The following is a 13,257-nucleotide window of genomic DNA, read 5'->3' as shown; positions in this document are numbered from 1 at the left end:
AATCTGAGGTGAAAGGATAGAAAAGTGAGGATGTATAAAGTAAGTAAGAGGAGCAGATGAAAGGTGGAAGCAAGATTAGGAGAGGGGGAGGTAGAAAATAAAAAAAAATCAAATACAGGAGGTTGGAGATGGAAGGAGATATTGGGTGGGAAGGGTGAAGTTTACCGAAGGAGGAAATGTTAAAAAAAAGAAGACCAAATAAGAAAGGAGAAAAAAATGTAAAGAGGGGAAAAAAGTCAAGTGGCATAAACAGGCACGAAATCATCCGGAAAGCTGGGAGAAGACGGGTATGGGTGGCCATGTCCAATGACTCATTCTCCTTAGATGAGTCATGACTGAATAATTTATTTCAACCATTCGGCTCCACATTTACATAGATGCATCTGAATTCGCTCACAGGCACAAGCCGCAGCGCCTCCCTCGTCTGCGTAGCACCGCTGCGAAGGGTAAAAACAACAGCACTGCCGTTTCAATTTGTCTACTTCCTGCTTCACTTAAGAGTTCGATCAAGGCTCTGAAATTCATGGCTTGGTGTGCGAGTGGAAATGCTGAGGATCTCTGTACAAGGCTCCCGTGGGCCTCGACAGAGCTGGATTTATTAACATGCTTTCCTGTGCCTTTGTCAAGTTGCGGGTTCATATCTGGTTCACAACCCATGCAGCATTTAATCTCCTCTCACTGTGTTGCTGCTTCTGTCACTCTGCACTATGTGATCGGGTTGATTTTGAAGGATTTTATTCACTACATCCAGTAAGGTTCAATTCCAAGGATCCAATACACACTGCAGTTTATACCTTCTCAAATACAAGGATCCAAATTTAGATATGACTTCACTTCTCGGCTATGAGTTTGTCCAAAAGGCATGACAGTTGGACAATGAGGGTGTGAAAGACATGCATAGCGGGGACAAAAAAACATGTTGGGGTGTTGCTGACTGACATATGAACAGGCTGATACACATGCACTTACAACAGCATACACAGTAGCACACACAAATACAACCAGTTCACACTTGCTAAGTGGTCTATTCTGAGCATCTGTGAGACACTTGATTAGCTCTAAGCTGTAGGTAGGTGAACAATTGACAACAGTGCAGACGACGTCTTTGGACAGTTGCACATTTTGTTGTCGTTTGGGCTCTTTGGATCAGCACAATCAATATCTTCAAACGGCCAAAACATACATACACGACATGTTTTCAGTATGTTTACAGCGTAATAGAAAAAGTTAGGATTTCTAACGATTGCACATATGACCCCTGATACTGGGGAACACACTATGGTTTTAAAGAATTAAACTATTGTTACACTTTTCTTAAACTAAACATAGCCAGTGTGGAATGGCTGGCTTACATTTCCCCTTAAAATGCCATTTGCACGCATAGCATACAAGGCTGAAAGGACTTTAGATTCCATTTAAATGGACACCAATCATTAATCCAATCATTAAAAACATTAAGGTGTCTTTGGGCAGTCTGTGCAGAAATGAATCTGTAAATTTGAACTGCATTAACTCTTGGTGCTTCTTCTACGTGCCTGTGGCACTAAGAGAGCACAGAAAAGTATGAACTTCCATCCATCCCGCTCCCCAATGCGCATAGTGCTTAGACCCAGACATGTCCTTGTTCTGTGTCTTTCTGAAACAGGTGTATTTCTGAGTAAAATTCTTGCCTGGTAGAGAAACATGTAAATCACATACAGCTGCCTGCTTTCTGCTGTTTGTTTGTTTGTTCCATCTGTTGCTGTCAGCATCACATGCAGATATAAAACCATTTACATGCCCTGTATTCTCCTTTGCTTCTATAAGCAACATGAGGGATGACAAGACATTGGCTCTGACCTCTCCTGCCATGAACTGTCCAAACCCGGGTGGGAAGGTCAAGGTGGCGATAATCAGCGTTACCACGGCAGGAAAAACCAGCCGCCTGGGAGTGCAAACAAAGAAAAAAGGAAGTCACAAAAGCTTTGCTAATTAGTAAAGCATAGGTAATTATCTAAAATAAGCAAATCCTAATTGTACCTGTGTGCTAGACATACAACAACAACGTACTGTACCTAGAGAGCGGTACTTGTACGGAGCAAAGTAAATGGGTGGCTACTAACGGGGCAAACGCCTGCACGGCGACTCACCGTTTGGTCAGGAAGCGGGTCATGGCATTGGGTCGTCTCATAAACAGGACCACTTGTCTGTTAAGATAGACAAAGAACGCCCCCAGGAAACCACAAGAGATTCTGCACAAACAAACAGTGTTTAGAAAGTGGCAAAGTATCTTGTGAATCAAAAACACTGTGCCTACTAAAACTATCAGGAAAGGCCCGAAACACTAAGTATTTAGGCTTTTACCTCACTGTTTCACTGCTACAAATTTACTTTAAGCATATTCATTGTATTCTGTGTTTTGGAACGACATATGGATATGACATAGGGGAGACAAAAAGTTTGTCAACTGTCACGTCTTTCTGTCCTCCATTTCACATCGGAAGTAAATGTTGGACTAATGAATTGGATTCTCTATTTCTCTAATGCAATTTTTTCCATTAGTGTTTGACTTATTAACAATTTCCATCTCATTCATCAGGAAATCAACATCAGTGCTGACACACTATGTGACACCTGTTTGCTTCAGTTTTCCAGTCACTCACCCAATGATTGCAAATGCAGGCAGCTCCTGCAGGTCAAAGGGGAAATCCATGCGAAAGTTTGTCCTAAACAGAGCTGTGATCGTTACTGGAGGAAGAAAAAAATAAAATAAAAATCAGGAAGTTGAATTCATAAAGAACATTTTCCCTCTGGTGATCCTTTGATTGGCATTTAGGATTTAGTCTTACAACAAGTCAAGTCAAATTCATTTAAATAGCACATTTAAAAATAACAGACACTCACAGAAAGGCTTTACAGAGATAAATGTAAACTTCTGAAAAAAGTTCAAAAGTAGTTTGCTGTAATAGACGAATTAAAGCACGTATGTCAATATTTCATGGGGCCAAAAAAGCAAGAGAAGGGACATTATCTCTGTGTGAACAGCAATGAAAAAGGCTCTGTCAGCTCTAAATTGACATTAAACATGGCGAAGAGAAAAGTAACAGATTAGAAATGAAGGTCTAAATTTAGTATTCGGGATGAGGAGGTGACAAATGTGTGTGTCCATGCAGTGGTTTAAAAAGACATTCTCTTCAATTCAACCATATTCAAGTGTTGCCATTATCTAAACAGGTGGAAATGAACCAGAGAGAGAAGGAAACTTTGGAAGCTATAGAGGAAGCTGTTACAGAATAGATGTGTTTGTGAAATCTAACAGAGACTTGAAGATTACTCCTAAAGAGGAAAAGTAGGGATTTCTTGTTTTCTAAAAATGAATCCCAGCAGTAGCATGAACTGTGACAGTAGCATAAACCTCATGAGCGTTGTTATAGTCCCCTGGAAAAAACAGCAGGAGATGACGAAACATTTCTTAATGTAACAAATACTGATCTGTAATGTAAACCTTGCCCTGGATGCCTACAACATTGGGCATATTTCAAGAGTATGGGATGGTCAACGATATCAAAACAGCTAAATTTAACTGGCATGATATCCAGACTCTGCTGACACTAAGAAGCTGTTATTTTTATGTTTTCAGCAGTGGAGACTCTGTGCTGTGGTGCTACCTGAAACTGACTTTCAGGTATTTGTTTAAAATGTTGTGTTTTTCTAAGAAAGCAACTATCTTTTCACTGACAGTTTTATTAATGTGCATCTTCCTTTATATAACACATATGTACCTATTGCATCTTGCATCTTGTCATCCTAAAGGTATGATGACTTCAAGCATTTTGTACAGTGAGCATAGAAGCAGGGTGATGATGCCATGTTTGCTTTGGGTTGGATATGAAGAAGAATGTTTAGTAAGTATCCAAAAAGTTTTCCCAGCGCTCAACTTTTTCTACATTTTGTTATGTTACAGCCCTATTTCAAAATGGATTCAATTCATTATTTTCCTCAAAGTTCTACAAACCATATCCCATAATGACAATTTAAAAGACATTTAAAATCTTTGCAAACGTATAAAATCACCCTTAGCACCAATTACAGCCTCAAGTCTTTGCGTATGATGCTACAAGCTTGATGCACCCATTTTGGGGCAGTTTCTCTCATTCTTCTCTGCAGTACCTCTCAAGCTCCATCAGGTTGGATGGGGAGCGTCGGTGCACAGCCATTTTCAGATCTCTCCAGAGATGTTTAACCGGGTTCAAGTTTGGGCTCAGGCTCGACCACTCAAGGACATTCGCAGAGTTGTCACATAGCCACTCCTTTGTTTTCTTGGTTGTGTGCTTAGGGTCCTTGTCCTGTTAAAAGTCTCTTTCCCTCGATCCTGACTAATCTCCCAGTTCCTGCCACTGAAAAACATCCCCACAGCATGATGCTGCCACCAGGCTTTATTGCAGGGATGGTATTGGGCAGGTGGTGAGCGGTGCCTGGTTTCCTCTAGACATGACACTTGGCACCAAAGAGCTCAATCTTTGTCTCATCAGATAATAGACTTTAGTTTCTCATGGTCTGAGAGTCCTTCAGGCAGGCTGTCATGTGTCTTTCTTAGGAGGGGTTTCCATCTGGCCACTCTACCACATGCTGATTGGTGGAATGCTGCAGAGAGGGTTGTTCTTCTGGAAGGTTCTCCTCTCTCCACAGAGAAACACTGTAGCTCTTTCAGAGTGACCATCAGGTTCTTGGTCACCTCCCTAACTAAGGCCCTTCTCTCTCGATCGCTCAGCTTGGCCGACCAGCTCTAGGAAGAGTTCTGGTGGTTCTAACCTTCTTCCATTTACAGATGATGGAGGCCACTGTGCTCATTGGGACCTTCAATGCTGCAGACATTTTTCTGTACCCTTCCCCAGATCTGTGCCTCGATACTATCTGACGTCTACAGACAATTCCTTGGACTTCACAGCTTGGTTTGAGCTCTGAAGTGCATTGTTAACTGTGGGACCTGATATAGACAGGTGTATGCTTTTCCAAATCATGTCCAATCAACTGAATTTCCCACAGGTGGACTCCAATCAAGTTGTAGAAACACCTGGATGAATAGTGGAAACAGGATGCACCAGAGCTCAATTTTGAGTGTCATGTATACTTATGTACATGTGATGTTTTCGCTTTTAAGAAATTTGCAAAGATTTCAAACAAACTTCTTTTACTTCGTCATTATTGGGTATTGTTTGTAGAAATGGGGGGGGTGGGGCATTTAGGTTTTCAGTCCGGGGAATTGGCAACCACACATGACGGAGCCAAACTCAGGAAAAAGAAAGTTCCTTTCTTTAGTTTAAAGCAACACCAGCTGTAGGTTTTAAATAAGAGTAGCACTGCAGTACTGTTCAACCTCCTTATATTGCAGTAAGTGAAAGTGAATATATTTCCAGGACTCAATTTAATATTCTTTTCAGATACTTTAGTAACCTGGTTCAAGTAGTAAAACATCCTGCTGCTACATGCTGGGGGGAGGACACCATCTAGTGGAAAAATGAATGTTGTGCCTGTAGTGGATACATTACGTCAGGTGTTAACTAATAGAAATGACAATTTGCCTCTTAAACTGAGTGCATGCCTCATAAAGAGAGAGAGAGATTATATTCCCTATTGTCCCTCATACAAATACAAGCAGAATTTATAATGGTTGTTGACACCTTGCTAAATTCTCCAATCCATACCTGCGTCTTTGTTGAAAACGGATAACACTCTGAATATGAAGGCGCTAAATGTAGCAGCAAAGTAGCCTCTCCAGTAGTTTCTCACAGCAAAGTATGTGGATGTTACCTCTATGCTGAAGAGAACACCTGGTGTAGTAGGGAAAAGGGAAAACAATCAGTAACCAAACAGACAGAACCCAATGACATTAGCTTTTGGATTCAAAGATTTTGAACAGAACCTAAAATTTCAGATGCCTGTGTTGAAATATTGTAAATATCTAATATAAAACACCTACAGTAGCTATTATACACAACTTCTGTAAGAACACAAGCCAAAAAAAAAAAAAAAAGAAAGCAGTAAAATAAAATGTATACCTCCAAGGGGAGTACCAAAGCAGCAGCCCACCCCAACAGCACAGCCCACTGTCAGGATGTCTGTATAACAATATGGATTCTACTGATCCAGAGAGGCGGAGAATGAAGAGACAAGATTGAGACAAGGGGCAAAAGCGGAGAGGAAAATCATGCTGTACAATGCAGTTTACATTTTTCATAAGACAAACAGAATACGTGACTGTAAATGTTCCCTGGCGTCCGCTTACCTGATAAACTCCTGAAAAGAAGTACATAAACCTGCTGAGGACTGCAGCACATATACTGGCAATGTGAACGAACGGTCCCTGTGTGAAGGAGGAAAGAAAAACATTAAAATGGTCAGTACATAAACTGTCAGTTCTATATGAAAATGTTATTTGGATTAAAACCTCCGTCTATCGAGGTTCAACAACCTCTTTGCCTACAGGCATGCCGCTCCCAAGGGCAGCAGTCAGACCAATGACTTTGGCAATAAAGGCCTTGAGAGTCAAATATTCCTTTAGCACCACACCTCTCAGGATGGTCTTTAACTCTGGGATGCCAGAACCTGAGACAGGAGACGAACATATGTTAAATACCAGGAAACTGGGGGGAATAAAAATACAAATCAGTGTAAGGCTTGTGGGAGTAACGTAGAAAACCTGATCTAATAGGGCTGCACGATTAAAAAAATGTGCTATTTGCATTAACGTCACTCACATTTACTCTCTTTAGTTGCAATTGAATAAATTCAAATTACAGGTTACTGAAAAGATGCGTACGTTCAATGGCTATGCAAATGATTTTAGCACACCAAACACAAACAGGTAAGCACTGCAACTTCTCTTCTGAAATGATTTTGAGGGAATAAAAAAAAAAAAAAAAAAAGTTTAATACATTTGTTAACTCACCAAGAAACCGCGGCCCTTTTTGTTTATGAAATAATTACTTGCACATTGTGCGAACAGAATATTGCATAATGCTGAAAAAACATATATACCGTGCAGCCTTACTTTCTGAAAACCCAAAAATATATTTACGGTTCTCCTAATAAATTTTAAGATTTTTAACGTTATGTTTTATAGTGAAGTAATAATAAAGTGAAGCCATTTGCAGATGTATGTGTGTGCTCTCTGCAAGCTAGTGGACAAATGACTTCAGCATTCTGCTGCTATACATAAAACAAAGATCCTTTACACGGATCACTCTGCTGAGCATTTGTGTTGGAACTACAGTCCACCATAGTGTGTCTGATCTCACATCACCTGCCTGTTAAAATGTTTTATTTATAACTTGAACATGTTTGGTACACAAATTATAACATTTAGTGCTAGATTCAGGTATTAACTAACTAGTATAACCCTAACTAGGAGTGGAACAAAAAAAAAAAAATGCAACCCCTTTTGTCCAGTAGTCATAGTTTGGAGCATGTGTTTACCATTCAGTATTTCAGAATTAGGCTGAAGCAGGCACAGAAAAACCCTAACGTTTTCCTAAAGGAGAAAAAAGATTCAGATGAGTGCTGCTCTCTGTCAGTCTTGAAAATATGAAGGAACAAGCCAGGACACAGTCGAAGGATCCACCAGTGTTGTTTCAGTCTGCTGTATGGGAGGATATGTTTACATATATAATTTTCTCTTAAGGAGGAATGAGATGGATAATACCAGTGTGTGACATTTGTGGCTTCTGCTAGTGGTAATACTGATGCCCCCTGAACCCCCCTAGAGGTTTTGAGGTCCACCCAACACACTGCACCATTGCCTTTTAGTAGCCAAGATGTTCTTAAGCATGTTACTAAAGGTCTGTTAACAATATCCCTCTTTAAAATTCCAAGGCCAAATTCTTGAATCCCAAACTTTAAATGAGTATTACATAATAAATAAATGAGATTTAAAGCAATCATTTGAAAAACAATAGACTACAAGTCAAATGAAAAAAGTGAGACATGAGAACGGTCATGAGGAGCAAGGGGGTACAGACCAATAGCTTGAGGGGAAACCAGGTGACAGAAGATGGAGGAGAAAAGGATGAAGATCAGGGGATATGAAACCCAGGCCAGGTACTGCAGGGGGATGTTCCCCCTCAGCTCCCCATGAATCCATTTATAGGCTAAAAAGGGGAGGGGATGGAGAAAGAAAGAAAGAAAGAAAGAAAGAAAAAGAGGAGATGATAAAGGAATAGAAAAAGAGGAGCAGAAATTGAAAAAAAAAAGGATCAATAGCAGTTTAGTATAGGTTGAAGAGAGTGAACACAATGTAGACATAAAAGAAGGAAGCAATGAAACAAGCCACAAAAATCCCAAAAAATTAAAATAATATTTTATTTACTCTATTGGTAATTTGTGGTGCATTGCAGGGTACGTTTTCCTACCTTGAAGGCTCTTTGCACTTGCATAGTCCATTGTCCAGCTAACCAGAGCCATTGTGATGCCCAACAGAACAAGGAAGATCCAGTCTTCTCCCAGCCTGGTCACAAGGAATTGCTGCACCCGTGCTATGCAGTCTGACAAAACCAAATCCCACAAAAGCTCACAGAAGGAGGTAATAAGGTATCTATTTACTTAGATTCCGATCTTTCCTGAGGACTGCTCACCTCTGCACTTGGAGTAGGAGCGTTTCTTCTTTATAGAGGACTTAAGGTCGTGTTCAGCTGTTTGCTCATCGGCAGCCTCTGCCTCCATGTTAATGGCAGACTGACGCCTATTCCGTTGCCTGCTGTAAAAGCTGTGATGCCCATGTCGACTGTGATAGCCATTCTGACCAAGGCTACGGCGGCCATGTCGCGTCCTGCCATGGCTGCGGTGATGATCGCCATGCTTCTTGATCTGTCTCTCTGTCAGCAGGCGTGTGGCCTCCCGTCTGCCGGATCCTCCTTGGTGCTCTTGGTATTCGCCATAGAGCTGACAATCAATCAGTAAACCAATCCATTAATCAAGTGGTACAGAAAAAAACAAAATAAAGTACTAAGTAGAATTTATTGGGACACATTAACATGTGCAGGTGGTTCTGGATTAAGGGGGAATGTGGAGTGAGAGATCCCTTCTGACACCCGGGCAAGGAAGGATTCCGTGGTTCTGGGGATAAAAATAGACAGAACCACGTGTTGACCCAAACAACACGTGGAAACATAGGCTCTGCCTCTCGATTTATCACCTCTGGACAGCCTCCATGAAAACTGCCCGGGACACCTGGGGAACCCATTAATTTTCAGCCCCCCTTTTTACTCCCTCTAACACAAGAATCTCCAACACTTCAGTAGGAAAAGCCCTCTCACATTTGTTTCCTCTGTATCTTCCAATGGAAAAACGCTCACACACGTCCCACACACATCCAGCTGGCTTTTTTACGATTAAGTACGATTAAAATTAAGCTAAAACGTACACGGGATGCAGTGTAATACAACAGCAGCGCAATAAATCATCCCTTTATGATGATGACGATAATGTTTTGTTTCTACAGAAAATATTTCAGCGTGTTGACTCAACTATATAATTTTGGATATGATGACAATGTAGTTTGTGATGCTTTTGAATGGTTTTCCTTATACTGGCTTATTATTATTATTATTATTATTATTATTATTATTATTATTATTATTACTGGCAACTCCAGTGATACACTCTGTAAAATGCAGTTTAAATGTAGCACAAGTTATGCAAACAACACGGACCCTAAAGGGGGGGGGGAACACATCAGGCAGGGACACTAGAGGTCACCAAACCATAAATATTCAATTTGTGAAATCATTTGAAAGTATTGGTTAACGAGTAGACTAGTAGAATTTTGTAGAATACTTGCCAAATCTACATAATTGACATACTGTGCAAAGTTTCAGTAGGACTCATATTGATGACCCTTGTACATCAACAGCACACAATAGAACTCCAGTGATCACTGTGTCAGTTGTATCTGCTGCTGACACCTCGGACATAAATAAAGTAACTTTTCAACAGCTTCTATTTTAGAAGGTTCATGGACATCCACATTGTGGAATGAATTTAGACACGCGCACACAAAATATCGAGCATGAGGTGCAAGCAGAAATGACACTCGATGCATAGTGAAACTCGAGCTGTATTATACACAATGTGCTATAACTGAATGCCTATACAACAGGCTGAAACAATACAAGCAGCAGATGGTTTGACTGTGCATGGTGCACACGTGTTTAATGTCGTAGCACACATCACAATTGTTCAGCTCATCTAAGAAACATTACACTTAGGGGCAAATGCAAATGAGTTCTCCCCAACGTTTTTCCCCTAAAAGAACTTTTAAGTACACTACAAACAAATAGTTATGTCTTATCACATGTTGCCACAAAAATCGACTGAAATGGTTGAATATGGCTCTATCTATATACAGTGTTTACATGTGCTCTTTCACAAAGAGAATATTGAAATACTACAAATATAAACAAGAGATTACTCATCATGTAAAGACAAAGAGTTCAGAATCAGAAAAACCTCAGTTTTTGTTTTTCTTTAAACAAGATAACTAGACATCAGCCAAGCAACCAAATGTACATTAAGGATTCACACACCTAAGGGATGTTGGTTTGTTCCTTCTCCTTTACCTCTCTCCACCTTTCCTATCTGTTTGCACTCTTGACCAGTGCAAAGTCTGCTCTTTACTAATCACACGTATTCCTTTACACCCTTCTTTCATTGCCTCCTCGTCTCCCTTCTTTCGCTCCCTCTCTATGCCGGTGAAACACTACTCTGGGCTAAATTTAGTGCTGGTGTGATCCAATATTCCTCATTGACTTCCCATTACCCTCTCTCTCTCTCTCTTCCTCTCACCATCAGTGTATCTTTCAATGCCTCATCATATTCCTCATTCTCTCCTGTGCAACTCTTTTACTCCCTCTCAGCGTCCTCACAGCTGTCTTCTAGCCCATCAAGGAGTTATGGACATAAAGTATGAACTAATAAAGCAATCTCGAACAGAGTGTTTCTGCAAAGGTAAAGAGCAATGGCCAATCAAAATAAAACTGCATTAAATACATTCTCTTATTACAAACCAAACTAAAAACAAAACATAAATAAAAAACTGTGATGGATGGACCTTGATTACTCTAGGGGACGTCAGTTAAATGCATCAATCAAATGCACTTTGAGAGCAAAATTAAGAGGCCAGATCTGCAATTAACTACATGCCCTAGTAATAATTTCCAGTGTATATGCTTACATTTATTTTTAGGAGCATTGGTGTCCCTAAAGAAGAAATTCAAGCATTAGAGTCATTTATATTTATTTTATTTTGAGTCTATTTAATGTTTTACCAAAGATACTCAGTATAAACAGCTTTTTTAACTGGCAGCTAATGTGAGTTTAGATGCCCTAAATGTTCAGCAGAGTGATACATCGCACCAGTAGAGTCTTTGTTCACAGCAGTGGATTGCTAAAGCCTGTTTCTCCACTGACTTGCAAAGAACACACACACACACACACACACACACACACACACACACACACACACACACACACACACACACACACACACACACACACACACACACACACACACACACACACACACACACACACACACACACACACACACACACACACACACACACACACACACACACACACACACACACACACACACACACACACACACACACACACACACACACACACACACACACACACACACACACACACACACACACACACACACACACACACACACACACACACTTCCAGTTTGGCCTGTCATCAGTTTAAGTCCTGCCACTGAATTAACATTAGTTAGTGACAGCCGATCTGACCTGCTGTTTGACATTTCAATCGGAAACAAAAAAGATTAGCACCAGCTAAAAGGAGAAGCTGCTAACGTTAGCTAAACAAGTGTCAGAACTATGGTTAGAACTCACTCGTAGCTGTGTAACAGCCCGGAGCCACATTATTAATAATTTCTTAAAGAAATATGAAGTGTGCAAATAGGCTGATTGGAAGAGAGGTTTTGCTAAAACAATGCAAAACACAACAAAGTCAAGATAATTAAGGGAAAACACTGAACTGAAGTCAGATTGTGCAGGTGCTAATTAACTTCAGAAATCCTTTTGATAAACCCAAAGGGGACTGTTTTGTTTTGTTGTTAATGTACCTTTATACCAATGTTGATATAATGTTATTTTGCCCTCTTTTGCAGGAATGCCCTGATCACAATTATAGTTGCACAAGTTTATAGCTGCACTCACCTGGAGGCTGCCCAGTACAACCCCAGTGTGAACTGTGGCTATTGAGCAGCTCCACTGGTCTTCTTCAAAGGTACGGTACCATGTTTTTCACTTAACTTTACAAAAAAAATTAAAATAAACCTTGGAAATACTCTTTTACTGCATATATTTTTATAAATTACACGCATTGTCAATTAATGAAAGATTTAAACACGAGACAGACAGACACAGCTGCCAGACACCCACATCAGTAAATTTTTAGTGTATATAAAATCATAATGATCAACAGTTACTCCCACAACCCCAACCAGGCCAGAGTGTAGGCACATAGCCAAACCAAAACCAAAATAACAAAAGCAGCAATGTCCTCTCAGTCAAACTTACATCCCCACAAAGATTTAGGTATAAGAGGCCACACCATTAATGTTCCGAGACGTTATTCAGCATAAGCTCTTTCCTTATCAGATTTGCATGTGTAAGGACAGAAAGTGTTGCCACACAATATCTGTAATACTGAGCTGATGTTTTGACTTCTACCTCTTTGCATCTATTTAACCTTATCTTTTACCTTGCCTCTTCTGATAATCAGGGCTCATATTCTTCCAACTTCTAAACGGCTTAGTAACCCATGGCATAATTATGGCACAGTAAATGCAATAATTCTATCATGTTGTATACATAGTTTTGAAGGGTACAAGGCTTAAGTTGCACTCTTGTAATCACAACATCTTGATGCACTCTTTTTTCTATTGGTTTAAAAGCACCAAACAGGAAAATCACCACCAGTTTATCCGAAGATTTGGATAATAGTTCAGCTGAATAGCTTTTGGAGTTATTTATTATGATTTAGTGATAGAGACATGGTGCTTAATGCTGGGAATCAACGGCCATTTGACAGCTCACTGAATTAGCTCCATACATTCTCAACATGACTCCTAACACATCGTCCTTTCATTCTAGTAGATGCAGGAGGAGCTTAATTATTGATAATGCTGTGTAACTGTGTTTTTTAACATTTAGAATTTAGGACGATTTACAGGCCTACTGCAGTATC

General features: G+C 40.1%; 1 protein-coding gene across 4 annotated transcripts in view; it reads right to left on the bottom strand.

Annotated features, from left to right (window-relative positions):
- LOC137137169 (chloride channel protein 1-like) overlaps positions 1-13,257 on the bottom strand; it is a 35,521-nt gene that overhangs the window by 20,523 nt on the left and 1,741 nt on the right. For 3 of the 4 annotated variants that reach the window (XR_010915695.1, XM_067523141.1, XM_067523225.1), the window contains exons 2-11: positions 8,610-8,916; positions 8,388-8,519; positions 7,998-8,126; positions 6,452-6,585; positions 6,266-6,343; positions 6,039-6,117; positions 5,685-5,810; positions 2,643-2,727; positions 2,130-2,231; positions 1,840-1,924 (exon numbers count right to left, since the gene is read on the bottom strand). Coding sequence is in view for 3 of the 4 variants with exons in the window: in XM_067523141.1 (XP_067379242.1) it covers positions 1,840-1,924; positions 2,130-2,231; positions 2,643-2,727; positions 5,685-5,810; positions 6,039-6,117; positions 6,266-6,343; positions 6,452-6,585; positions 7,998-8,126; positions 8,388-8,519; positions 8,610-8,916 (1,257 nt within the window). In the remaining variant the exon portion in view is untranslated. The remainder of the gene's footprint in view (positions 1-1,839; positions 1,925-2,129; positions 2,232-2,642; positions 2,728-5,684; positions 5,811-6,038; positions 6,118-6,265; positions 6,344-6,451; positions 6,586-7,997; positions 8,127-8,387; positions 8,520-8,609; positions 8,917-13,257) is intronic. The other variant, XM_067523315.1, reaches the window with a different exon arrangement.

This window comes from Channa argus, chromosome 1, assembly GCF_033026475.1.
Source record: "Channa argus isolate prfri chromosome 1, Channa argus male v1.0, whole genome shotgun sequence".
Lineage (NCBI taxonomy): Eukaryota > Metazoa > Chordata > Actinopteri > Anabantiformes > Channidae > Channa > Channa argus.
Note: the sequence above shows the minus strand (reverse complement) of the source record. Positions and strands in the feature narration are given on the sequence as shown.